This window comes from Eupeodes corollae, chromosome 1 (genome assembly GCF_945859685.1).
Source record: "Eupeodes corollae chromosome 1, idEupCoro1.1, whole genome shotgun sequence".
Taxonomy (NCBI): Eukaryota; Metazoa; Arthropoda; class Insecta; order Diptera; family Syrphidae; genus Eupeodes; species Eupeodes corollae.
In genome coordinates, this window is record NC_079147.1 from 218,755,034 (window position 1) to 218,782,947 (window position 27,914).

Sequence of the window (27,914 nt, forward strand, 5' to 3'; positions counted from 1 at the left end):
AATAAAAGAATAGAAATACACTTTTTTGCAAAATATATATTTACGTTTAATACCATTCAATGGTTCTGATTTGTGTGTATAATAATTAACAGTTGGTTGGTAATAATAGGTACATTTAGGTTTATAACTGCCAATAAAGCCTAGGTACTTATAAATCTATCAAAAATACTATATCTTTTAAATGTCTTGATTAAAGGCCTATCATCTTCGGATAGTTAGTCTGGATTTACATGAAGATTCTCTTGAAAACTCTCTTTGAAATTCCTTAAGTTAAGAAGAAAATGAAATAGAAAATTTGTCGACTATCTTATGTCTTTCGAATAAGAATCTTCGACTCAAAAAAAAAGTTCATGTAAATACCATACTTCGAAAAAATTAAGAAATAAAATAACACTTTAACTTAATTCACTACTTCGAATCTCTTTCTCTTTGTTCACTATTCTTTCGCTGTGCTTCTGATATTTGAACGATTCGTGATAATGGAGAATGTGTACTACTGCTGCTGGGAGCCGCTGCACCTCTGGAGGTCAAAAATCCTCTGTTGGTCAAAGTTGAAGGGGCATGGCTGGCATCTATGGATAGAGGTGATGGCTTTAGAGAGAGTCTTCTTTGTACAGCACTTTGTGGTGCATTTTGGCTACTGGGAATGTTAAAACTAGGAATTCCTGCCATCCCTGGTGGAGTGTGCAGATTCGTAGGGCGTACGCTGAAGCGTCTATTAAACTTTACTGTTGGCTTCTCAGAGTAGCTTGGTGGAGGTTCGTTAAGACTAATAGATGGTACATTAGTTTGTTGACGTTGATTTAATATATTGGATGTGGTGCTAGGAAAAGATGGAGTACCGATAATCGTCGAACGTCGCTGGTATCTATTTCCCGCTGTCGGCGGCTTTTCTTCTGGATTTAATATTGACATGAAAGGAGGAAGAGATGATGGGGCAATTCCTGCTGTGCCATACTTTCGGTTCTTTTGATCGTTGCTATTCTCTTCCATCGGTTGACCTAGTACGGCTTGAGTATGCATAACCTCGAGAGCTCGAATTAAATCAGCTATTGTGGTATTTTCAAGAATTTCATGATTCGAGGCTTCTTCATTGTCCTCTGAAAAAAGACTTGTGCGTCGATTTGCTCCTCTATTCATGTTTCTCGATGGTTGATTTACGAAAAGGCTTCCTCGACGGTTTGCAGTAGCGGTGGTATTAAACATACTACCTCGGCGCATGTTTGGATTTTGTGTGAATAAACTTTCGCGGCGCTTTTTCGCTCTTCCATCAGGTGGAAACATTGGTTGTGGGTTGTTTGTGGCTTCATTTTCGTCAATTCCAAAACCTGCACTCTTCCGATTGAAGACATTGGATTCACCAGCATCTGTACCAATTCCCATCATACCATCCGTAACCGATGTTTTGTTTTTTTCATTGGATTGACAAACATTTATGGTACTATAGTAGTCTTGCCTCGAAGTTATCCAATCAGGAACCTCGGGTACACTGGCTATTGAGAATTTTCTATCTGAAATACTGTTGGCATCTATGAAACCCTGAGATGAACGCTTTCTAAATGGATTCAATTTGCGCAGCAGTTGCTTGCCTCCTTCGGACACAGAGAATTTTCTACGTGGCTTGCTTGTACCTGGATCATCAATATCACCAACAACACCACCTGGATATGGATTTGTGTACATTGTCTTGTAATTTTCTTCTGGTGATTGCCGTTTTTTCCTGAAGCGCGTATTGATTGCTTGTTGGATTTGAACATTATCACCACTCCATGTCCATTCATTTGACAATGGATGTATAACATTTGGCTTGAAATTAAGATTAAAATCAGAAAATGCACGTCCTCTTTTCGGTATGGTGTCCATTCCCGTTTGAAATGACCATTCGCTTGACAAAATCTGTGAATCATTAAGCCCATGATAACCACCATCGAATCCAGTTGAATGAATGGTAGCTTCGCCTTCGGGTGGTCGTATGCTTGCCAAAGCATTTACAACTTGTGCCAAAAGTTCTGTTGTTTGTTTGAAATTTTCAGCAGTTTCAAATGTCTTTTGTTTATTTATATTGCTCAATTCTGTATCGGATGATGTTCTATATGGCGGTGAGCCACTCAGAGGTTGATCCATTGCACCAATACACTCCGAGAATGCCCTTTTTCTGTGAATAATTGGCGCATCCATTCGATACATGCTCAGATCAGGACATGATATCGAACGTTTTTCTGTTAAGTATAATGGCTCATTGTATACTGGCTGTAAAAAAATAATAAAAAAAAAACATTTTAAAAACTAGAAATGACTTTAAAAATTTTTATTTCTTAAGTCGCATTTTTCAATAAGTAAGTAAGTCTCCCGATTGAAAATAATTTCTCCACTAGACGTTCAACGAAAAATATCTAGATGCCGCCCTATTCGAATTTCACCATAACTGTAATATTATGGTTATCATATACAAGAACCGCAAAGAAAACCATAAAAATGCAAATTAACTGTATACAAAAACCTCAAACTCTACAAATGCAAATTAACTGTAAAATTCCATTTCATTTGTTGTGCAATTTTTAGTTTTTCTTTTCTAGTGACTGATAAGTCGAACTGTTGAAAAATACTAATATTAAGTTAATGAAGAAAATAAGTTAAAACATTCATATACAAAATAGGTATACAAAAGAATTAATGTAATTTTTAAAAATCTACATAACCATAACCATAAACCTTAAAATTTCGTTCCAGCTTATGAAATTGGTTGAAATTAAAACCTAATTTTTCGACTGGGAGGTTGGCATCTCCTGTAATCCGGCTTCTCGGAGGTGTAATTGTAGGATGGTCTGAGGATGGGAGTTCTGTGCTGTGGGTCAGTTCATGTTGACGGAACGTCCGCACTAAGCTTTCCATCAATATGGGTGCCATGGAGGAGTCCAAGGTATTCAGGTTGGCTAAGGAGGGATGAACCGGGCCAGGGGCGAAAGCCAGCAGCCAAGAGTCCCCGTGGTAAGCAGTAGTGGGATAGCGTACCGGAGTGGAATGCCATGGTCAGCCTTTCCAACATGGTCAGACTACAATTTTTTTTTTTTTTTTTTATTCCTTTGTCAATTTTATAAACATATAATTTTATGATAATACATTTTGTATTCATCCAAAAGTTCCTAGAACACATAGCATCAAAAAATCCTAGTAAACGATGGAAGAAGTGAAAGTGAGGTATTACGATTGGTATTGGTATTCACAAAGCTAGTGGCTACGTAGTCAAAGTCAAGGGATCTGATTGGCTAAATATAACAATAATAATAATACAAAAGTAGTTGAAATTTCCCCTCCGACGTAGTGTACAAATTTCAGCTACAAAGTTAGTGCACACTGGTTTTGACGTTTCACAATCAGCTGTTCGGTAAGGACACAAGAATTCAGAATAAAATTAATCTTTCGGTTTTAACTACAAATATAAATCAATCTTGTATTTGGTTTTATTGAATTTAGGAAGAATAAAAAACTATTTAAAGTTCTGAAAACACAAATGTTTCTTATTTTATATATTTGTCATTAATATGACAGTTCCGCATTGACTAGCATTGTATTGACAAAGCTAGTTGAATTTTGACTACGTAGTCACTAGCTTTGTGAATGCGCCCATTGTTTTTCTTTTATTGTGTAAGTGTAACTTGGTGTACGTGTAACGAATGCTGTGTTACACATTTCCACCCATTTTTTAAGTATTGGAGATTTAATCTTAAATCAAAAATAAAGCAATTTATATTTTTTCCCCATGGAATACAAAAACAGAAAATTTATGCTTTGACAGATCTAGGCCAAACACTTAAACAGTTTAAAGAAAGAATACACACACAAACGCGTTTTCCATTATCATGCGGCCAAATAAACTTTTTCAACAACCCCAATGGATATATGACATCGACAATTTTGTTCCAAAACTTAAATCGTTTTAGGCAATGGTTATTCCAAGAGGCATAGAAATCAACTTTTCCGAGGAAAATTGAAGATCGTCTTAGACAATAAACCATTCTTGCCATATTTCAAAGATGTAGGAGATAAAGTAAGGAAAGTCTTAAAAAGATATGGAATGAAATACCCAAAAGAGTGATCAACCATCTCAAATCACTAAAAGACAAATTTAAACTACAGACACCATGAGTACCCTGCTGTTGCGGGTCATCTTAATGTAGGACACATGTACATATAGCAAAAACCACTAGACCATCCAGATGAACACCATACTGGATTCACTTTGATCAAGATTGTATAGCTTGCGAGCCGCATTACATATTATGTACCTTGAATGGTACGCGAAGGAATTGAAATCAAACGACACCAAAATTTCAATTGAGACTAAATACAGTCTCAATCTGTATCGCGAACTTGAGATTCCATTTAAACGATTTACTGTCGATCTCTACAGGGCAATGTCTAGTTTTGGCATCCCTGTCAAACTTATCCGTTTGTGCAGAATGACGATGGAGAATGCACGCTGCTCTATCAAGGTCGGAAAAGATCTCATCGATGCATTTGATGTCAAAAAAGGATTTAGACAAGGCGATGCACTGTCATGCGACTTCTTCAACATCGTTCTGGAAAGAATTGTGCAAAACTCAACTGTCAACACTAGAGGAACAATCTTCCAAAGGTCCACCCAACGTCTTGGACAAAATGTCACCATGGACAGCTATAACTTTGAGGTAGTTAAGGACTTTATCTACCTAGGCACCGCTATTAACACAGACAACGACACCAGCGCTGAAATCAAACGTAGAATAACTCTTGCAAATCGCTGCTTCTTTGGACTTAGGGGCAATTGAGAAGTAAAGCTCTAGCATCAAAAATCACCATCTATAAGACACTCATCATCCCCGTTCTTATTTATGGCGCTGAGGCCTGGATCCTGTCAAAGAAAGATGAGAGCGTCTTAGGATTCTTCGAGAGAAAAATTGTTCAGGTGATTTTTGGTCCCGTACGCATACTTGTAGAATGGAGGAGAAGATATAAAGACGAACTGTACGGGCTGTACAGTTAGCAGAATTAAAGTCGAACGGCTTAGATGGCTGGGTCATGTAGAGCGAATGGACATCAACGCTCCAGCCCGGAAGGTCTTCGAATCCAATCCCGGGGGACGGCTCAGTAGAGGAAGACCGCGACTCAGGTGGTGCACTCAGGTGGGTGCTGAAGACTTAAACCAAATTGGCGTGTGAAACTGGAGACATCTAGCTAGGGACCGAGCTGGCTGGAGACGCATGTTGGTTGAGGCCCAGGTCTGCCCCGGACTGTAGCACCACCTTAAGTAAGTAACTGTCGATCCAATTGACGCTTAATACCAACAAAGAATCAGTGCGTTCCGTTTGCTCCCAACTTTCGTCTCACCAACAAAAACATGAGCAAAACCTTTTACATTCCACTACGGGCTATGTATCTAACATTGCTCTTTACATCTAAATGACAGTTGACTACGCTTAAGGCAATTGAAACGTTCGGGGTGAGAACGATACAGAACTCACTGTTATTTCTATTCGGCCTTTTCACAGGTCCCTTCGTGTCAGAAGAAATTCGTGGTTGGAATGGCAAAATTGCAAACATTTTTCTCAAAATAGTGATATCTATAGTTCGGAATTCATTCAAGAACTTTTAGTTACGACTAGAGCTATTATACTCTTTTTCCATGCGAAGAGAATAACTCACCTTAAATTTAATTATATAAAGCTCATTTAGGATTCGCCTTAAGTAGCCAACATCCTTTGTGACTCCGCTCCATATGCGATTCTGCGTAGCTTTGATGTTTTCCGATAGCTGATATTCAAGCATTGCTAGCTTTTTACTTCGAAGGCCTCTGTTAAATTGGAGCATAGGTCATTTAGCTATAATTATTAAATTCGTATCAACACACAAAGGTTACTCACTTGCTAATGAATGTCATAATCATAACAAGATATCCCAATGAGAATATAAACCAAACTATAATAAATATTTGATAAACAGTAAATAGTCCTCCAAACTTGCGAGGCTAAAAAAGACAACAAGTATATGTATGTGAAGTTAAGCTTTTTGATATTTCATAATTATTTACTTGATGCGGTTGAAAGGTTGGCACAAAATCACCAAATCCAATCGTTGTCATAGTAACATAAGAATAATACACCGATGTTGCAAAAGACCAATTTTCAAAATAGGAAAACATTAACGACGGCAAAATAATGGAAAAGGTTATGCCCGGAACTAATGCTATACAAACCGTTGCAAGCAAACTCAGTTGTGGAGGAACATAACGAATATCATTCGTTATCTTATAATTCTTATATCGTGTATAGATTGAAATAAACTTTAAAGAATAAAAAAAGTTTTTAGTTATAAAAATTTGAACAAATGTTTTGAATTATTTTTACCGTTTTACTGAAAAAATCTCCCAAACCCGAAAATAAAATACCATTGATGGGTATACCTATAAGGGAATATGCAATCATTATTGTACGGCCAAGGGTTGTTGTTGGTGCAAGATTTCCATAGCCTACAGTTGAAAGAACCGTGAAGGAGAAAAAGAACGCGTGGTAAAATGTCCAAGTATATGGTTCTTCAAATGTATCAGTTGTATAATTTGTTACCGGCTTTCCACAATATTCTGTGATTCTTTCAAGAACGTCATTTTGTACAGACTCGTTTTTGGACCCAAGTTGGTAAGTAAGGTACTCTGTAAAAATAAAAATAATCTTGTTAAGTTCATTTAGGGTTGGAAGAAAAAATAAATGACAAAATCGTTTTCTAAGAGATAGGTACTATGGCGATTAATAATTATTATCTTTTTTCAGGACCCAATGATTTCAGTTTATTAGGTTAGATATCGCTTGAATGCAGAATCTCATGGCTTGAAGATTTAATCAATGCACTTAAGAAAGAATTTTTTACAATACGCCATAAAGCTTACATCGAATACAATATTTTTTTAAAACATTTAATACAGTAATAAATAAAACAAGGCTTCTATTTTATTAAAAACTTAATGACTGCTTTAAAAATGCGTTTCTACCTTGAAGGTTTAATTATTTATCTAAGTACATATTAAATGGTACAGCAATTCTCTCCTACTAGTTTTTTGTTTGAACTTATGGTACACGAAAAATATTAGATACTGACCTATTAACTAGATATCCCAACTATAGCTTGACCATTCCATCTACTGCTCTTATAAGATTAATTGTACAGATATCATGTCAATTGTATAGCAAATTGCTTAAAGTTAAAGTTGCCAGTCTGTGACTTTAACTTAAGCAAAATGTTACGAGTAAGAGATTGTAAAATATTAAAATCCTTTTAAATTAGGTAAATCATCTTTTGAGCTATAACATAGGTAAATTGCTAAAAATGCCATTTTACTAAATCGTTTAAAATACAAACCAATACAAAACATAGTTCCTTGGTGGAATTCTGAGATTGCCATCCTTCGCGAAAAGAAACAGCACCTATGGAATATTTTAAAAAATACCCGAACGATACAAATCTTATTAATTACCGAAAAGCAAATGCTATTTTCGAAGAAATGTGAAAGTTTCTAAAATCGAGAGCTTTCAAAAGTTCACTGCAAATCTCAATCCCAACATGACTAGTAAAAAGATCTGGGCAGATGTCAAGTGCCTGACAGGTAACTACATGTCTCAGTCTATACAAATTATACATACTGATTCCGAATCTCTAACGGATTCAAAGCAATTTGCCGAACATTTCGCCAAACACTGGTCCACATACTCCAATGACTTAAAGTTTTCTTCCCAATTCTGTGAGGCAAAACTTGTAGCGTTAAATCACGTCGTCCCAACTCATAGTCTAACTCCATCCGCAAAATACCTTGATTTACCATTTAACTTTCTTGAACTTGAAAGCAGTCTAGACTCAGTAAAGGGTAAAACCCCCGGCTCCGACCGAATATCATACCCGATGATCAAAAATGCCCCACCCCAAGTAAAAAAACGGATTTTGCGACTTTTTAACAATATTTTCGAACAAGGCATAGTGCCCCAGGCATGGAAAACTGCAATCAATGTCCCAATTCCAAAACCCAACAAACAGGCAACAGATATTAATGGTTACAGGCCAATTTCACTGTTATCTTGCACTAGCAAACTTTTAGAAAAATGGTATCTAAAAGACTACTTTGGTTTATTGAAAAGTACAACCTCATTAACCTTAACCAGGTTGCCTTCAAACACGGCCGTAGTACGATAGATTCGCTTCTCTACATAGACGAGCTTGTATCCTCAGCACTCTCATGTAAGAACCATATTCAATTTTCAATTGTGTCAATTGACTTTAAGAAAGCGTTCGAACGCATTGGAATCCATGTCGTTTTAAATAAATTAGTAAAATGGAAGATTGGCCAAAAAAATGTATAATTTTGTAAAGTCGTTTCTTACAAATCGATTTTTTAAATCTAAGGTTAATAACTCCCTTTCTAAGTTACATAATCTTCAAAATGGTATACCACAAGGATCTCCCCTTTCGGTAGTCCTTTTTGTGGTTGCATATAATGACATAAGTGAAATAATTTCAGAATACAAAAACATCGATCATTCATTATACGCAGACGATTTGTACCTTATATCAAAATGCAACAATATGATACGTACAGCAAATTTATTCAAAGAAGTTATTACCTGTATAAATAATTGGTGTACCCAATCGGGGGCAATGCTATCCCTAAACAAAAACACACCTCCATATTTGCAGGAAATTAAATTGTGCTAACTTTGACATAAATATTGATAATATTCATATACCCACTGTAAATAATTTAAGTATTTTAGAAATTTTATTTGATAGCAAATCATTGTATGGAATTGAAAAAGAAATTAGCTTCTAGACTTAACGTAATAAAATACTTATCATCACAGAATAGTTTTATTCATACTAACACCTTAACTAACATAACGAAAATGATTTTTTGCTCTAAAGTTGACTACGGACTAAACATTTACGGAAAATGTGCCAAATCTAATTTGAAAACACTAAATCCATTCTACCACGCAGCTATAAGAGCAAGCCTTAAATGCTTTCGTACCACTCCAATCAAGAATATGATGACAGAAGGCGGCTTTCACTCCATCGAAGAACGTAATGAGATTTTGACATCCAGGCTTTTCCCAAAAATTTACGAATCTTACGCCTCTCCAATTCACAAAGACGCAGATAAGATCTTGAGACGAAAGACGACACCCAAACAACCCTCAACTCTTTACAAAGCTCTAACTTTCGGGAAAGACGTCATTGAAATCAACCCCGTTGTAAAAAGTAAAAAGAAAAACACCCTCCTTGGGCGCTTCCTATGGATTCTATTAACACCAATTTGTCGAATTACCCGAAGAATACCACACCTAATATAATATATACACAACTATTCCTTGATCTCCTGGACAGATATTCCAATCACCTTTGGAATATACTTTACACCGACGGCTCCAAAAACAGTGAGGAAACCGGATTTGCAGTTGTTGACAAAGATAGCCAGATTGTTTCTGGTGCGAAGCTTCCATCATACTTTTCAATATTCTCTACAGAAGCCTTAGCTATACTCAAAGCTACTAAACTTGCAATTTCATCGAAAAAGAAAACCGTAATCTTTACAGATAGTCTTTCTACGCTAACCGCTATAAAAAATATTAAACACCGTTCACCATATATTAACAAAATTCGTGATAACATTATATCCCAACGAGCAAAAGTACAACTTATCTGGATCCCGGGACATGCCGGGATTAAAGGTAACGAAGTAGCAGACCGTTTAGCGAAATCCATCTCCATATGTCCCAATACAAATATAAGCCAACAACGTCCTCTCAAAAAAGACCTAATGAAAATTATAGACACACATTGGCGACATAAGAAAAAACAGGACTGGAACGCTTACATCCACTACTATGCCACAATTAACCCAGAAGGTATTCCTGCGTTTTATCCTTCTAATACAACGGCAAAAATGAACAAGTGCTTCCTATGCTTGAGACTTGGACACACCTGGTTAACGAACAGCTACTTACTGAAAAACGAACCTCCTCCCACTTGCCACATTTGTCAATCAAACAACATTATTTCAATAAATCATTTAACTTCCGAATGTACTAAAATTAAATAAATTTTTGAAAAATTATACAATAAGACATTTACTAACCTACTTTCAATCCCATCAGAGGACAATATAAAAAATGTATTTAAAGTATTGCAAGATCTCAAACTCGATACATGTATTTAATATAAACTATGTTATGCCTTACTAATGGGGGAGCGATCGGGAGTTGCAGGAGCGAGCGCTTAGTGGCGCTCCCCCTTGTTACCCCCGATCGCTCCCACCGCCTTATGATTTTAAGCCTATATTATTATAATAATTTATTTTCAAGGAAAATTGTAAGATCCCAGCCTAAAGCCATAGTGCTAGTGCTGCTAGCTTTTAAGATTAATCTGTACATTTATGTTTTTGGATTAATAAATAATAATAATAATAAATAACATTATTTTTTTGATAATTTATATAAATTTCAATAGTTTTGAGTGTTACATGATAAAAACTTAATAGCAGATATAGAAACAATGGACAAAGTAAGGCCTTAAATAGATAAAAAAATATCCAAGTCAAAAATTGCAGGATTTTAATAAACCTTTAGTTATTTCTAGCAATTTTCTTCAAAAAGAAACTAAAATGAAGACAACTTTTCAAGTAAAACAAGCCAAATATTTATGAATGCTAATTTTATGAAAAAAAGACAAACTTTTTGATATCATGGATAGAATAATGTCTCCCGATCAAAGAACTTTATATTCGATCCCAAATACAAGCAGTACACATTTGAGGATTTTAGTGGAAAAACTTAGATTTTCAACTAATTTCTTAACATATGAAGTTGGACAAATTGTTTGAATACAAATTTAGAAAAATACATGTGCTTCATGCTAAATCTTGGACTCTAAGCTTTGTAATGATGATTCCTTTTGCCGAAGAGGATATGCCAATTAAATTTGAGTTCACGCAAGAGAATAAAGTGTAGCGCCTCTTAAAGTTGTGAAACTACCCCCCCCCCTCTCCGGCAGGTAATTTCTTGTAGTTTTGTAAAAATTCCCATCAATTCAAAAATAATCGTATTGCGGATATGACCTCCATTTTATTTTGAATTATTTATATTTTTATATGAAACCAAAATTTGTATTTCACTTGCCAAAAGTACCAGTTTTAACGAAGGACTTCATAATATGACATAATATGAATCGGAAATTCAGCCTTATTCCCATAATTTTGACCAATGAACGATCCAGGGGAGTAATGTGGTTAGCTGTCAAAAACACCTAAAATTTTTAATGCTTTAAATTATTTTCATAAAAAAATTTTCTTTTAAAGAAGAAACCTTGAATAAGATATGGTCAATTTTATATTAAGTTGCATTTAAATTCTTCCGACATATAGGAACTATATGGCAGGTATTGCATTCGTACAAAAATTCGAATCAAACATGACATTACGATGGTAGAAAATTCGAAAAAAGTGGGTCCCCGATTCCGTCCGTCTGTCTGTCTGAGCTAGCCCCTACATCCTACATTGTGCAGATTGAAATTAAAGTTTTCAGCCGTTTAACTTAAAACTTTTTTTCCATTTTTTTAATACGAAAAATAACACCAGTCTCCTACAATTTTTTTAGTTCTCGATTTCATGATATTACGAAGGTAGATAAGTCAAAAAAAGTGGGTCCCCCATATTGTCGGTATATCTGTATGGCTCCTGTTTTTTTTACACTAAAAATAACAGTAGTCCCAATACAACTTTGTACGGGAAAAAATCGATAATATGTATTTTTTTAAAAACAAACCGATAGATTTTTTTAAATTCTTGCTAAAATGTGTGTTCTTAGTTTTGCTTCTTTCAATACTTACAATTTTTTGGAATTGCTTTAGAAGGGTGTCTCAGATAGAACCGTTGTTTTGTTTATAAGTTTTCTCAAGAACTTAACTAATTTTTTTCTCCCAAAAATGTCATTGTTTTTATTTTAAATTTAAAAACAAATATTACTTTTTTCGAAATTTGATATCTTGAAAATGGGTCATCATTTTTTACAAAACTGAAATGCAAGACATAATAAGGTCAAAACTATATACCAAAAATATTTTTAAGCTAAAATTCAAAAACGGTTTTCAAATACAAATTTAAAAAACATAAGGTTTTCTTGCAGGTACTTTTTAATTCTTAAAATACAGGACATATAGTTTAAAACAGACTTTTTAGTATACATGTGCGAGTTCATGCGAACCCGTCGTACATTTTATCTCTTTTCTGTTTGTTAATTTTATTTGTTTTTAGTTTTGCTCTAGCGGTATTTCGGATTTGAATATTTGTTTTCAATATGAAAAGAAAATATTTAAGTTGTCCAAAAAACAAAGATAAAAGGTTTGTTGATGTACTGAAATTGTATTACGAGTTCAATAACTATTTCTTGTAGAACTCGTCCTTTGAAATCAAAACATCCTAAAGTCATTTCATTTGACCAACACGAGCCTAATCTTTGCCTTTTCGTTGCCAATAACCAAGAATTAATTTACTAAATGTTACATTAGCATATTGAATTATTTGATATGAAGGCTTAAATAATTCTAGTTTTTTTTTTAATCTTTTTATTGAAATAATTTATAAAATATGTGGAAGAATTATGTACTTCCATTTTTCTCAATCTACTTCACTTTTTTCATAAAATCTACTTCACCTTTTTTTTGAGAAGTGGTAACGCTGTTCAGAAGGGTACCCATCATAAAACCGTTATTTTATTTTCAGGTTTTCTCAAGAATCTTCTCTTTTAGTGGAAACTCTTGTCGATGGTAAAATTTTCAAATTAATACTGATTTTGTATGATAAAAAATTTCATTGTTTTTTTTTATATTTTGGAAAAAATAATAATTTTATTTACAAAACTTGACATCTCAGAAAAGGGTGAACTTTTTTGTAACGAAATTCAAATATAAAATGTATATTTATAAGCACTAAATATGTCCACTAAATATGTCCAACAATATTTTAAAGTCCAAATTTTAAAGTTGCATACGAGTACATACAAATTAATTTAAAAAACCCGCTCTAATTATTTTCGAGAAAAAAATTAAAATAATCTTTGTGTTTTGAGAAATAAAATGGCATTTAATTTTTTGAGAAAAAATCTTAAAATATATTAAATATTTTTAAACAGGCTTTTATGAAGAAATTATGAAATAATAGCGACCCAGTCGTGAATTATATTTCTTTCAAAATTGATTTTCAATTGAATAAAACTTTTAAGATCTTAAAAATTAAAGAAATCTACATACTTTTTGAAATGAATTTTGCTTTAGATGTTCTAGAACTGAGATTTATAAATGTCCTAAAAACAGCGAAAGTGACACTTTTGTTAAACTAATGGATTAATGAAAAACACAATGCACGTTTCATGTCTTTGAATTTCTTGAGAACTGAAGTGGAAAGAGATTCAGAAACGTGTAATTTGTGACTGCCACATACAATTTTCTTCCCAACTTATTTGTTTACCTTAATATGTTTTTTTTTTTAATATTCAGAGAAATTATGTACTTAATGCACCAATTTTCTTAAATTCAAGAACCAAACATTTTTCTCTCTACAATTTTTAATTTTTGTTGACTCCTTAAAGATCAAACCATTTTCTAGCATCAGGCTGAATCTGCGAGTAAGCAGACTGATAGCGCTGGTCAACGCTGGTTTTGTCACACGAACTTTGATAGCTAATTTTGTTTTGTCAATCTAGTCTCATTATTAAATCACAATTGTCAAATGTCAATTAGCCTCAGTTTTGTTGTGATACGGTATAACTCAAAACTTGAACTACGCAGCAAATTAACAGAAGCGCTTCCAAGTAAACCGTTATAAAAATATTTGTGGTTGCATTTTAACACCTTTTTGTTTAAGCATTTTTTTTGTTATTAACCCTGTGAACAAGTCGAGGAAGTATAACAATGATCCTATCTATTTATGTTATGTTTGCGGAGAACTGACATTCAAAAAACAAAGACGAAACTTTACGAATCTTGTGTAGGAGTGGTATCAGCAATGTTTTGGTTTTTCTGTCGCCAATCAAGACAAATCCTGGGCTCCTTATGTCTGTTGCATAACGTGTGTGAAAAATTCAACCGACTGGTAGAAAGGCGCACGACCCATGCCGTTTGCAGTACCCATGATATGGACTGAACAGCGAGATCACGTTTCGGATTGTTATTTTTGTCTCACTGACATAAACGGTATCAAATGCAAGAAAAAAATACTGTTATTTAACCTAACTTATCTTCGGCTATAAGACCAGTCTCTAATTGTAAAAAATTGCCAGAACTATTATTAGTTGCAACTACGTCTGTTGAGAATGACCATTCACATCCGTCCACTTCAGGTAAATGTGTTGACGAGGACGATGACTTTCAGTTTAAAGAAATCGCAAACGTGCTACATTTTATAACTCAAGGAGACTTAAATTATTTAGTTCGGAATCTAAATTTGTCCAAAAAACAATCAGAACTATTAGAATCTCGTCTAAAAACTAAGCGATTTAGAAAAATCTGCATGGAAGGCTTTTAAAAATGTTGTTGCAAATTTGTTGGGTAACCGCACAAGAGTGACAGCTACAGGGAGTTGGTTAACGAGCTGTTAATGACAACAACAATTTTTTTTAACTATTTATTTTTTCTTATGATCACCAACTAAAGCAGAAAATATCAAAATCGTCCGTGTGGCAAAAAAAGTTAAAATTTTTTTGACTCCGAAAAAACTACGTCAAAAAAAGCCAGAAAATTCTTGATATCAGATTCTTTCCCATTTTCTGGGTTTTTTAATTTTTGTACCGTTTTTCGTATTAATGGAAATGGCAACAAAAAAGAATATATTGGAAAAAAGTTAAGTTTCAAAAAAATTTCTTACATTTCAACAACCCTCTAAACTATGGTGTTTTGCTCTTAAATATGGCATATATAGAAAACTGTTGAAATCTTGGAATGCTTTCGTATGTAGAGAGGCGACCAAATTAAATAGCTAGACTATACCTTGCTGGACATCAGCGTTCTAAAATAATTTAAAAGTTGTCATTTTAGCCCTTAAAATATGTACATTTATGGTTAAGATACACATTATGTTATTTAAATATTGTTAGCCTCCTTTACATAACATAAAAGAACATTTTTAAGCGGTGAGTAAAACTCATCTGTATGTTAATCCCCTGCCTGATTAAAAGTCTTGATCTCCATAATATTTACAATACAGTTAATAAACGACCCATCGTAGTTATTTAATTTTTAAATAATTGTAATATCAGAGAGGTAAGGAAAGAGTCAAAAACAAGGAAATGTTATGGTTAAAATAAAAAAATAATGGTATTGATTAATCACAGTTTCCAATAATGTCTAAAAGCTAGATGAAAATGTTTCTTAAGTTTTTCTTAAATAGTCGGTGAGAGTGAAAAAAATAGCTATGGTATCTCCATAAATTTTCTTACGTTTAGTCAAAGTTGAAAATATTACAACTTTTGGTTGAAGTATGAAATCGAAATTCATAAATAAATAAAATCTAAAACGAATAATTTGTGTTCAAAATTCATTATCACTCTTTTGAGTATAATTAATTAGAGGTGAACAGTTTTTCATTTGCGATACCTACTTGAAGTTATAATTGATGAGTTTCCTTCTTAAAGATAAGAAGTAGATCCGAATATTTTAAAACAAATAGCAGAAAATATTGATTGAATTTTTTCGCAATAAAAACAGAAAATAAATCAGAGCTGGCTTCGATTATAAATCATAAAAATACTCAAAACATGAAATATCCATGAAGGTTTTAAATCCAAATAATGATAATGATGATATACGAGTATGTACTATCATTGCTATCAGTCCTGCAGTACTGCACGATGGATATGATAGTTTGGTGACATACAAGTTAATTGATTGATATTTGTATATACCTAGACATGTAAAGGGTGATTTTTTAAAAGCTATTATATTAATTAAATTAAATTCAGAAGAATACATGAAATCTTTAATTAAATCGATAGTACGGTTCATAGAAATTAATGTTTGAAGGTTATTTTATGCAAATGTTAACCTTGACTGCGCCTCAAATGGTCCAATTTTGGAATACCTACTCTTTCCAACATTTCGACCGGTATCTCACGAATAAATGCTTCAAAATTTGTCTTCCAACGCGTCAATTGAAGCGGGCTTGTCTGTATAGACATGAGATTTAACATAGCCGCACAAAATCACTCTAAAAGCGTTAAATCGCACGATCTAGGCGGCCAATTGACGGGTCCAGAACGTGAAATTAAATGTTTATCGAACTCGCTTCTCAATGAGCTAATTGTTGCGTGCGCTGTGGGGCATGTGGCACCATTTTGTTGGAACCATATATCATGCAATTCGCATCATCGTCGAAGAAGTACGGTCCAATGATGCCACCAGCCCATAAACTTCACCATTGCATCGGTAGCTCTTGCAATGATTCAGGCTGATGTTCCCTCCAAAATTGACAATTCCCCTTATTTACGATGAACTTTCTTAACAGAGCAAAATTCAATAATTTTTCGTTTGTAAGACGATTTATGGTTAAATGATAGACCAAACTAAAGATGTTTGACAGTAAAACAAAACACGAAACGTGCATCAGCTGTTTAAACCAGTGTTGCCAAATAGATAATAGCTAAAAACTTACCCTTTATTTAAACTGTAGATGTTATAAAACAATAAAAAATAAAGTTTTATAATTTTAATGGTATAAGTATTATGATTAGTATTATGACTATTATGATTCCTTATTTATTATGTCTTTAAACTGCTAAATCAATTGTGATTAAAATTGCAAGTAGAACAATTCTTTACTTCAAACCTCGAAATGTGAATAAATTGACATTATGTTAAATAATGTATGTATGTACATATTGTATGTCCTATCTTCATTTTTCTACTGAGTGAAATTATAGTAATTTCTCTCGAAAATAAACAGCAAAAATAAAAACAAAATAACGTCATTTGATTTCTTTTGGTCTGGACATTCTAGCAAAAATATATATAACCGAAGTCTCCAAATAATTAACTATTGTTTTTATAATTTGAATTGAAGCAGGGTGCCATTCTAAGAAACACTTTAAATATTTTTTATTTATTTATTATTTATTCATCAACGGATATAAATCTTACAGATTACTGACAATTTTGATATAAAAATATAATTAAATACTTAAATTCACATCTGTTTGTAGAAAGATCAAGTTCATTACATATTGTGTTGAAAACTTTTATGCATCTAGAAAATGGTTCGTTGCAACCATAATTATATCTATGTTTAGGATTGTTAAAGAAATGAAGAAAACGCAATCTTCTCTCCGGAATATAGATTTCACATTGAACAGAACGCCTTCTTTGTAAAGAATCAAGTCCAATCAAAGCACATCTTGACGGATATGAAGGAATATCAATTCTCCATTTCAGTTGCCTAACAACAAAAGTTGCCTTTTGAACTCTTTCAATACGAGTTATCCCAATGGAAGCAGAAGAACACCAAACAATTGAACAATATTCAAGGATCGGACGAACTAATGACATGTACACTGATTTCAGAGAATAAGAGTTAGAAAACTCGTTGCAGTTTCGCTTGACGAAACCAAGCATTGAGTTAGCCCTTGCAATTACATAATCTATATGTAACGAAAAGAGCAACTTCGGATCAAAAATGACTCCAAGATCACGAATCTCAGATTTGCGGACAAGAATTTGGTTGAACATATGGTAGTTGTGGATCATGGGAACTACAATACGATGTGCCGTAAACACATTACACTTTGTGATATTCAATGGAAGGATATTCCTATCACACCAATCAGATAAAACATTTAAATCATTTTGAAGATTTTGCTGATCAATTCTGTCATCAGCATACATCAAACAAGATGCATTTTTAAGAAGAGAGGGAATATCATTAACAAATATATTGAAAAGAAGTGGTCCCAGATAGTTACCTTGAGGAACTCCTGATAAAACTTGTATGATATTAGAGAAGAATTGTTGAATTGAAATGTTCTTTTATAAAGGTAGCTGGAAATCCATTTCAGAAGCAATCCATGAATGCCAAAAGCTCGAAGAAATAGAAATAGAATCAAATGCTTTTATAAAGTCTATGTAGATAGTATCTACCTGATAACCAGATTCTAAAGATTCTAATAAATCGACGACATATTTACAATAAAGCATGAGATTTGTTGAAGTAGACTTGCCTGAAATAAACCCATGTTGTTCAGTGCAAATATGTTCTTTTATACTAAAATACAAACGATATTTTACTATAAGCTCAAATAATTTAGGTATTGCAGAGAGCTTATACACTAAAATCCCTCTATTTGCTTCTTGTATTAAAGGGGGAATGATGTGAAGGTGTAAATAAACGAAAGTAAAATATTCACTTTATGATAGATGGTTGCAGGATAGTTTTTAACGCACTACCTAATATAACTCAAACCGTACAAATTCAAATATCCTTTAAAAAGTTGTAGATCTTTTCATAAATGTATGTTTTTTTTCCAAATAGGTAAAATATTACAAAAAGCATATTTAGAATTAAAAATACTCCATTACCAAGATCGGAATCTCAGAATGACATTTCACACTAAATGTGAGAAAGTGTTAAATGATGCAAAAACCAAACACATACTCACATTTAGTGTTCCGGCCCATCAAAATTTGATGAGATTTGTAAAGCTTTTTAATTTCAATCCAAATAAATAAATGTTGTAAATGTATATTAAATAAAATAAGATTGACCAAATACATATTTAATGATTTATTAGTTCTGTATTTTGTTTATTTAAATTATTTGCGAACGCAATATGAGCTGCAACTGGTTAAGTATAATTGGAAATGGACAAAAGTGTAACTCAATACTTCGTAAAACAACAAAATAGAACATTTTTTCGGCGAAGTTAGAAGTTCAGGTGCAAACAATAGGCGGTGCCTCCGTATTTCGTTGTACAGACAATGCTACGAGAAGCATACTTGTGAAGTTCCATTGCCAACTTTAGCTTGTTCAGATTCCTCAATTAGGTTAGTACTTTCATCATTTAAGCAGTTCGATAATTGCAAGACCAAATTTTATTTTTGTTTGTTGCAGAAATATTCCTGAAAATTTCTTTTTGAGGGACTATGTTAGAGTAAGAATTTTGTTTGTAGTTAGATAATGGAAGTAAAGTATATTTAAAGAATTGAAATAGGCAATATGGTTACAAACAATACCAACTAAATGAATGTAATAAATAGATTTAAGTAACTTATTTTATTCCAATATGGGGAAATCGAACACCCAACAATTGGCTGCAATTAATGCTAGTTTTTTTTTCAAAAAAGTTGATGAAGGTTTGCCGAAACGGAAACTTCTTGAAGTAACATACCTTAAATATTATTGGCTTTCTTAAAAATATTTTTCTAAGCAAACCTCTGTTTTATATCTGAAAACTATTGCTTATGTATATTTTCTTCTATGTTCTGAAAAAGAAATCTTCGGTAGTATTTATTATATTAAGCAAAAGATTTACTAAACATACCCTTCAAACAATAATAAGTAAACTTGAACTTTGGTAACTAAACATTTTTCAGGAATGAATGAAAACTGTATTTTGCGTTAAAATGTGGGTCTGTACGTCAACAATAAACATTCATGTCGATTACATGATCTATTGAATGAGTTATGCATGAATTGAGAACGATTTTTTGACGTTTTCATTTTGTGATGAACATTCAAAATTTGCATTTTGTTTGCTCTGCATTTATTTAACAAGTTCGATATAATCGTTCTAATTATTTTTTTAAATATTTGTGTTCCTTTGAAGCATCATTTTTTTTTGTATAGCAAATACATGTAGGCTTCCATCAATCAAGAATGTTATGTTATAACTCTTATATTAAATTTAATATTTATTAATCAAAATGGGATTGAAAAATAGTTGCAAACTTAAATCATCAAAAACAAATATACTTGGATTAATTAAATTGATACAGAATTTAACTCCTTGCAAAAAAAATTTGAATTCAATAAATTGCGCTCGCACCCTTAACTTGATGGTTCTCCGGACGCATTTTTGATACAATAATCCGAAGCTAATTATAAAATTTAAAGAATTTCGTAGTGATTGCTGTAAATGAGTGAATAAATTATATTAGATGTGGAACATGTACATTGGTTCCCTATCAACAAAATGACTGCAAACCAAAAGCTAAAAACTGACTTTTTCATCGAAAAAAGTAAAAAAAAAAATCTGAAAGAAAACTTGTTAACCTTCACAGTAGAGCGACAGGGACAGCAAACGACGCCATGTTTTTTTCTCTTCAGTGGAAATTATTAAAATTTCCTAAAGTAATTCGGAGTCAGTGGCCTCAACGTTAAGAGTGCTACGTCCAATTTATGGTCGTCATAATCATCTTAGTAGATCAACAACTGAGTGTCTAGTGGAAAAATTTAAATCCACAGGCACAGTACAAAACGTTCTCGTGCCAGTGAGACAAAGAATTGACCGTATTGTCGAGAATATTGCTGCCGCTGCGGCTTCAGTTGAAAATGATTCGGATTTTCCGAACGTACTCAATGAGTCATCATTGCATCCCGAAAAAATTACGGTTTGGTGTGGTTTATGGGCCAACGGCGTTATTAGGCCGTATTTCTTCCGTGATGATTAAGATCGACACGTTAGTGTGAATGGGGAACACTACCGTTAAATAGTAACCGAATATTTTTGGCCCAATTGGATGATATGGACTCGGAGGACATGTGGTTTCAACAGGACGGCCGGCGCTACAAGCAACACAGTGAATTTCACAATCAATTTATTGGAAACCAAGTTTGGCGAACGTGTTATCTCACGAAATGGTCCAGTCGCTTGGCCGCCTCGGTCGTGCGATTTAACACCGTTGGACTTTTTCCTGTGGAGCTACGTCAAGTCTATGGTCTATGCCAAAAAGCCAGCGACGATTGATGAACTTGGAATGAATATCGAATGTGACATTGCAACAGTATCGTCCGATTTATGCTTGTAAACCGTCGAAAATTGGATTCAGTGTTTAGACCTTTGAAAGTGTGCCCGTGGTGTTCATGCAAAAGAAATAGCGTTCCATACATAATGGCAATGAACGTACTTTCACAGAAATAAAGATTTTCATTGATATCCAAAACCTTTTTTGTTTTATTTAAAAAAAAATTTGTAGCGCTCTTATTGAAAAACCTGATATTTGATGTCGAGGTGTGTTCTTTTTTTAGGAGGTATGTTTATTCATTTATTCTACGATGTATAATAGATACAGATACGATACTATAAAATTTAGGTTTTAGAAATAAATTTATTTGTGGGTTAAATAAGCCAAAAACAATTTCTTAAAAATGTTTCATATACAAGAAGCAATTCCAACTAATGCCTAACAATACTACTTTAAATCGATCTTTAAAATCTACGCAATTTCTTTTTGAAACTACCGACATTGAATTAGCTTTGGAAATAACGGAATTATTATAAATTTTAAATGTATGTTTCTCCTCGTCATAGGTGACACAAAGATCCTGAACATCATAAACGATTTTAAGTTCAACATTATCCAAAGAATATAGTAGAGGTTCCACATTTATCCATATTAATTTTTTTAAATTAATTAAGATCATTTAGATTACACCACCTTCAAAATTCGCCTGCATAGGTCATTTTGAAGATCTGGCAATCATTGGGCAGGTTCAGACAACACAAGGGACTTCATTTGCAGTCAACTTCATCCTTTGAACGTGAATTTTGACCAAGGCAACTATTTAGTTTTTCATGTGTCGTGAGTTTCAAATTCAGAACTTTACTTCACAAACCCCTACTTTTAGTTCATAGTACAAATACTAACAAAAACATTATTTAATATAAAACATTCATAAGGCAAGCTACAAATCCATCATGATTTGTATTTTGTATTATAAAGAAATATTACGTATTTCTTTTCCAAACTGACAAGAAAACTTTTTACACAAAACATTATAAGTGAAGAAAATAAATAAATCAAAGCCCAACAAAGTTCAGCTTTCAGTTGAAGGAAAAGACATAATAAACTGTCTTTTTGACATAAGTAGACTTGACTTGATAGTTAGGGAGATTTTTCTTGATTAACTTTCCAGTCAACTTTCCAATGAAATTGTCTTAATTGGAAGGCAAATTTTTGGCATCTGGCCAATCAGATAAATGTCGCCTGAACTTGCCCATTGACACTAGAAATAACAGCAAAAAACTTGATGTCATCTGAGAATAAGAGACATTTGCAGAATCTTAGACACATAATTTATAAAAAGAAAAAAGATAGTTGGGCTCAGAAGGCTTCCTTCAAGAGTGCAAGTTGCAAGTTAACAACAAAAAGGTATATATTATGTGCATATATGTATGTATGCATGTACAATGTCAATGACAACGATTATCTCTTTTGCTTTTTAAAATGTTCTACAGCTTTCTAATTGTTAACAAATGGCGCAAAATAAGATCATCTTCTGCTATTTGTAAAGTGTTTATATAAATAAATGTTATAATTAATTGTTACTTTTATCATCATCAATCGAAAATACTAATGCATTATGAAATGTGATTGATGATCTTATTGTGAACTTATTATTAAAATTATTTGTTAAATATTGAGTAATAAAGAATACTGACAGAGATCACAAACTGTATGAAAAATCTAAGGAGCTCACTCTGCTAAGTGAATAATAAAATATTTTCACCATAACATATCTTTTGTAATTTATATTGAAACATTTCGTTCGATCTTTGATTTAATTCTGTTATTAGTATTTAAAAATTAAATCTGTTACCAAACAGACCTGTTGCTTTAAATTAATCTAAATATTGACAAAACTAGAGGATAACCTACGTTTTATGTCAACATGCATACATACGAGTGTAGATACATAATATACTCTAAAGATCTTGTACGGAAAATGCTTCGAAAAAGACTTTTGACAGCTCAGTAAAAATTAGTTCATCAACTGTTCTTTTTGGCAAATACTAAACGTCAAAAATTTGTCTTATGCTCCAAACTCTTTTCTTCAAACTAGAAAATTAATACAAATATGACAAAAATAAGTAAAATAAGTATTTTTTTAAATTTTTACCAATGTGTATTTAATAATTTAATTGCTTTAAAGCTATTTGAATACAATGACAGTTTATGTGCAATGACACCTGGTTATGAATTTATAGAAAAATTAAACTGACCCAACTAAATGAACCATTTCAAACGACGAAATTTGAAATTCATTCAAATTAATAAAATTGTTTGATTAATATGAATTAAATTTAACAGAATAAAAATCAGCAATGATTTCTTCAACTTACCGTTGATCTCTATTCTTTCCAACAATTGGGTTGCGCGTCTTTCTTTTTCTAGATTGTGTTCAATGTGGTAGTAAAAAACTGCACCTAACATTAAATATGTTATATAAAATATCAGCAGAAGGATCCATCTTTTTGGCGACATCATTTTTTAATACTAAACATAAATAATAAAAAAAGAAAACAAAATATTTTAGTTTATTTGGTAGACAGATTAAATATAGGATAAACATCGATTAAATTAATAAATAAGACATTATTAACTTCCCATAGGAAGTTTTTGTAATGGGTCCGATTTGTCAAATTGAAAATTTTGACATTTCTCGACGTTTCATTTAATCCAAAGTGTTAGTAACATAATTAAAGGATTTTAATAATTGTGATTTTCAATCTAGCCCATGTGATCGCACAAATTTTTGATATTCAAACTTAAAGCACTTCAAATCAGATGTGGTGTCAAAGCTTGGCTTGGTATTTGCATCCATTACTGAGTGTTCTAAGAGTATCATACAACCTCTTGAAATGAAATTCCTTGAAATGCTATCCCAACTTTTGTATTGTTTTACGGGGGATCAATACGTGGAAACGCTTAACTATAAACCTTATGTACGCACTGCACAGGCTTAGGATGCACAACCTTAAGATCAAGGTTATATTCCGACAAATATTTGTAATACAATTACTGTAAAGAAGAAGTCCATGCTATACTTAAATTTAGCTGAAAACCTTAATTGAAGATGTTGTATAAGTTGTAAATTCTTTGAAATTATAAATGATTAACATGTCTGTTAGGTAGGTAAATGTAGTTAGCTATGATTGGCCCTTTTGTTTGTTAAAAGTCATAAGTAGTCGTAGTTGTCAAACAAAACACATTAAAATGATTGTGTCTGGAATGTTGCCTTGATTCTTATAAGAAGAAAAGTATGTATTTTCCTAATTTTATGATATTATTTCTATTCTTATAATACATTTTTTGAAATTGGTTTATATTATCTTCTAGGTCTGAATAGAATCTCTACAAAGATATTATTTTAAGAAGGCTTTTATGCGACCCAGTCATGCATTTTATTTTCAAGGCACAAATCAATTAGTCAAGAAAGAACAATCGAATTTGTTGTTCATTTTAAAACAAATTAGATGACCTATCTTTTTTTTTAACTAATCACGTAGTAATCGGTGTCATTTTATTTTTTATCCCCATTAGATAGAGACTTTTACATAATGTCAGTTTAGTATTAAAATATAGGCGGTTTAACGGTTAAACCAAATGATGCGAATAAATTTGATCAGATATAAATCACGTCAATCTTATACGAAAAGTTAGTTCAGAGTTTAAACGTGTGGCATGAAATTTAAACAATGTTTCATTGTTAGGGGATAAGTATCAGGTATAAATATAGAATTGTGTCCATAAGAATACTATTCATTTAGGGTGTGTTTGTATTATACACTTGAAACGTTTGTTACTGACGTGTTCATATACTCAGGAAGTTACCTCATGATCAAAATGACTGATATTCAAGTGGGCATGGTTACCCTTCAATTTCAACAAAAAAAAAAAACAAAGTAAAACAAATTAAATGAATGGCTATAAGTAAGGCACTTGTGCTTTCCTTAAGGTTTCACACTTCTTTAAGCCTTTTAGACATTTATAATTAAAAAATGGAAAAATAACTAATACAAACTCAAACTATTTGAATAATACGAACACGAAACTGATACTTGGATGGACATTTTTAAAACGTGCAGTAATAGTTTCCATTTCTTTCATTTTTTTTTTAAAGTATTATTGTTGGTAATAAGTTGAAGATTTATTAGAGTTGTAAGCATCAATCCATGTTTTGTGAGCATTGAAACAGAGGAAGTTAATTAGGACAAAACAAAGTAGTTTACCGTGTCATCAAAAAATACCTACAACACTGACGTATTAATCAAAACTTCACCATCAACAGACATAACTTTTAGGTAGTTAAGGATTTTAGGGACCTAGGCACCGCTATGAATACAAAAAAGAACGCCAGCGTTGAGATCAAACGAGGAATTACTCTTGCTAACACCTGTTTCTTTAGGCTTAGAAATCAATTGAATAGTAAAGCCCTCCCTCGAGCAATCAAAGTATCTCCATATAAGACCCTCATCATCCCCGTCCTGCAATACGGTGCAGAAGCATTAATTACCAAAAGCGGGTGAAAACACCTCAGGTCGCTTTAAGAGAAATGTTTTTCATTTGATACGGTCCTTTATGCGTATAAGGTGAGTGGAGGAGAAGATAAAATGGCGAACGAACGGGTTGTACAGCGACTAGACTTATCCAGAAGGTAAAAACTCCAACGACTGGGATGAGATAGCTGGGTCAGGTAGAGCGCATTTCAAAGTCTTCAAATCCAACTGGATGCCCTATTTTGCACATGACTGTGGCGCCACCTTAAGTAAGTAAGTAAAATTAGAAATCAATATGTCATGTTTATAAAAAAGTCTTTTTTGTATTAAGATTCAATATGTATCGAAGCGACAAAAAAAATAAAATTATTATTATTTTGACATGTTAAAAATGGTAGAAATTGACGTTTGACTCCCTCCGCAGCCCTTTTCTAGAACTTTGTAATAAGTGTACATAATTGCGTAATGCAATTCTTTAGAGGAAGTCAAAACCAAATAACTTTATCAGATTCACGATGTGTTTAAAAAGAACATCTTTACTTCAAGCACAGCTGCTTCATAAACGTAGCCTTAACTTTTGCCTTTAAACTACATAAAAGCCAAAAACGAGAATTTCTTTTGCATGCGCCAAGATATCAGCGATAATCATAGGCATGTCCTAATAGACACTGTTTCAGGCAAAACTTCAGTAGATCCTCGCCTTGTTTTAATGGTTCATTTATTGTTTAACTTCCTAAAAGCGGGTGCCTCACCTGGCGTTCTCAGGCTCCGTGGACAGAAATCTTCTAATACAATAACTTTGACAGGTGTGATTTATTATGTTCAATTTTGGCTATTTTCGACTTCATGTCATCATCATAAACGAGTATTAAAGTTTAAAACAATATGACTAAGAACTCACTTTAATTGTCTTGAACGATCACTTGAACTGGGTGTCTACGTTTTTTGAAACCACTCACGACCGACTAACAAATCATTTCATTAAGCCAGATTTATTGATATTTACCAACCGAAAATAGGTACTAATAAGCTTTTAAGACTTGGCTCCATTGTGATAATTTTTTGACCAAAAAACCTTTCAAAATTATTATTTTCGGGGGTCTTTCTTATAATAACCTTTTAAATTGCAAATATAATATGGGCAATCTTTGTATGAATTATTTCTTAATACCTATCACGAAATACGTGACAAACTCATTATGGTACATCTACTATAATATTTCAATTTTAATTAAAAATCACAATATCACAATATAGGTAAGTAGGCACCTACCTCGGTATAAATTTAACTTCTTATACTTCGAAATAAAAAAAAAACACTTAGACATTAAGCATGTTTGTTTAGTGTTTCACACTTTGAATGATCAGTTTTCACCGATATCTACTTGATTAACAACTTCTTACAAACTTTCTTATCATATCGGATAAAAAACCTCTTAAACGATATATTTGTATGCACAACTTGGCGTCCCCAAAAACAGAAAAACACAACATATAAAGATCCTTATCGAATCAATTAATTAATAGGTACATTATTCTCTCATCGATCACCAGCTTTTTGAGTGTATTTTTGTATCCATATTTCTTGAGTTATTTAAATTAAAATTGATAATTTATCCTTTTTGCATTTGTGATATTTATGATGGGAAATAAAAACAATTTCGATGATAATTACGAGTATTTCCTTTGCTTGATATTTTTAACCGAGACTATAGATAACTGAGGTTTGTTTTTGTGAGAACAAAATTTAAGCATCAAAACGCGGCGGGACGCAAATATGCGCAGACATTCAGTTAGTTTGTTTGTTTTCGAACAAGTAGTCAAGCTCATTTCTTACAAAACAAATGAACTTAAGAAAATTGTGTGCACCGTGTTAGATAAAGTCCAGGGTATAAGGGAACGCTCACGGTGACCACTTCGGAAGTGAGCTTTTACACGATCGTTATACGACTACGACTGGACAGAAAAAATATATCAAATCTCTACCATCAAAACATAACTGCCTCTGCCAGCCGAAGCCAACCCAGCCCCAGCGTCAGCGTTGAGCGTCAGCGACAGCAGCGACATCGAGAGCAGAATGTTCTTACAAATACTAAGCGATTTTTGCCTGAAATTTTCTTTTGATAATATGTGTGGCGTTTGTTGTCTCTGCGAAACCAACACTCAACACACCCCTCCAAAATCGAATCGATCGTATGTGGAGCACTTCTAAGCAGAACAGAACGCTCCACATTATTGTACTTACCCTGACTGGGCCTGGGTATACTCGTAGTAGACATTGCTTGGCGTGGTGCTGATTAAGAAAATATCGTCGAACTGTGCTAAGTGCTTATGTAAGCTTACCGGCTGCGGAGAGAGAACGCA

General features: G+C 32.9%; 1 protein-coding gene across 2 annotated transcripts; it reads right to left on the reverse strand.

Moving 5' to 3' along the window:
• Positions 1–16: 16 nt before the first annotated feature.
• On the reverse strand, positions 17–27,914 carry LOC129939280 (open rectifier potassium channel protein 1). Of its 2 annotated transcripts, XM_056047248.1 has the most exons (8): positions 27,082–27,914; positions 23,394–23,547; positions 6,600–6,685; positions 6,384–6,505; positions 6,068–6,319; positions 5,901–6,004; positions 5,683–5,830; positions 17–2,250 (listed from the first exon to the last, which is right to left on the reverse strand). In XM_056047248.1, the coding sequence occupies exons 4-8, from the start codon at positions 6,459–6,461 to the stop codon at positions 409–411; spliced, it is 2,424 nt and encodes an 807-aa protein (XP_055903223.1). In that variant the 5' UTR covers positions 6,462–6,505; positions 6,600–6,685; positions 23,394–23,547; positions 27,082–27,914; the 3' UTR covers positions 17–408. The 2 variants fall into 2 exon arrangements, with proteins under 2 accessions (XP_055903223.1, XP_055903222.1); XM_056047247.1 differs by having other exon boundaries at positions 6,384–6,685; positions 26,824–27,914.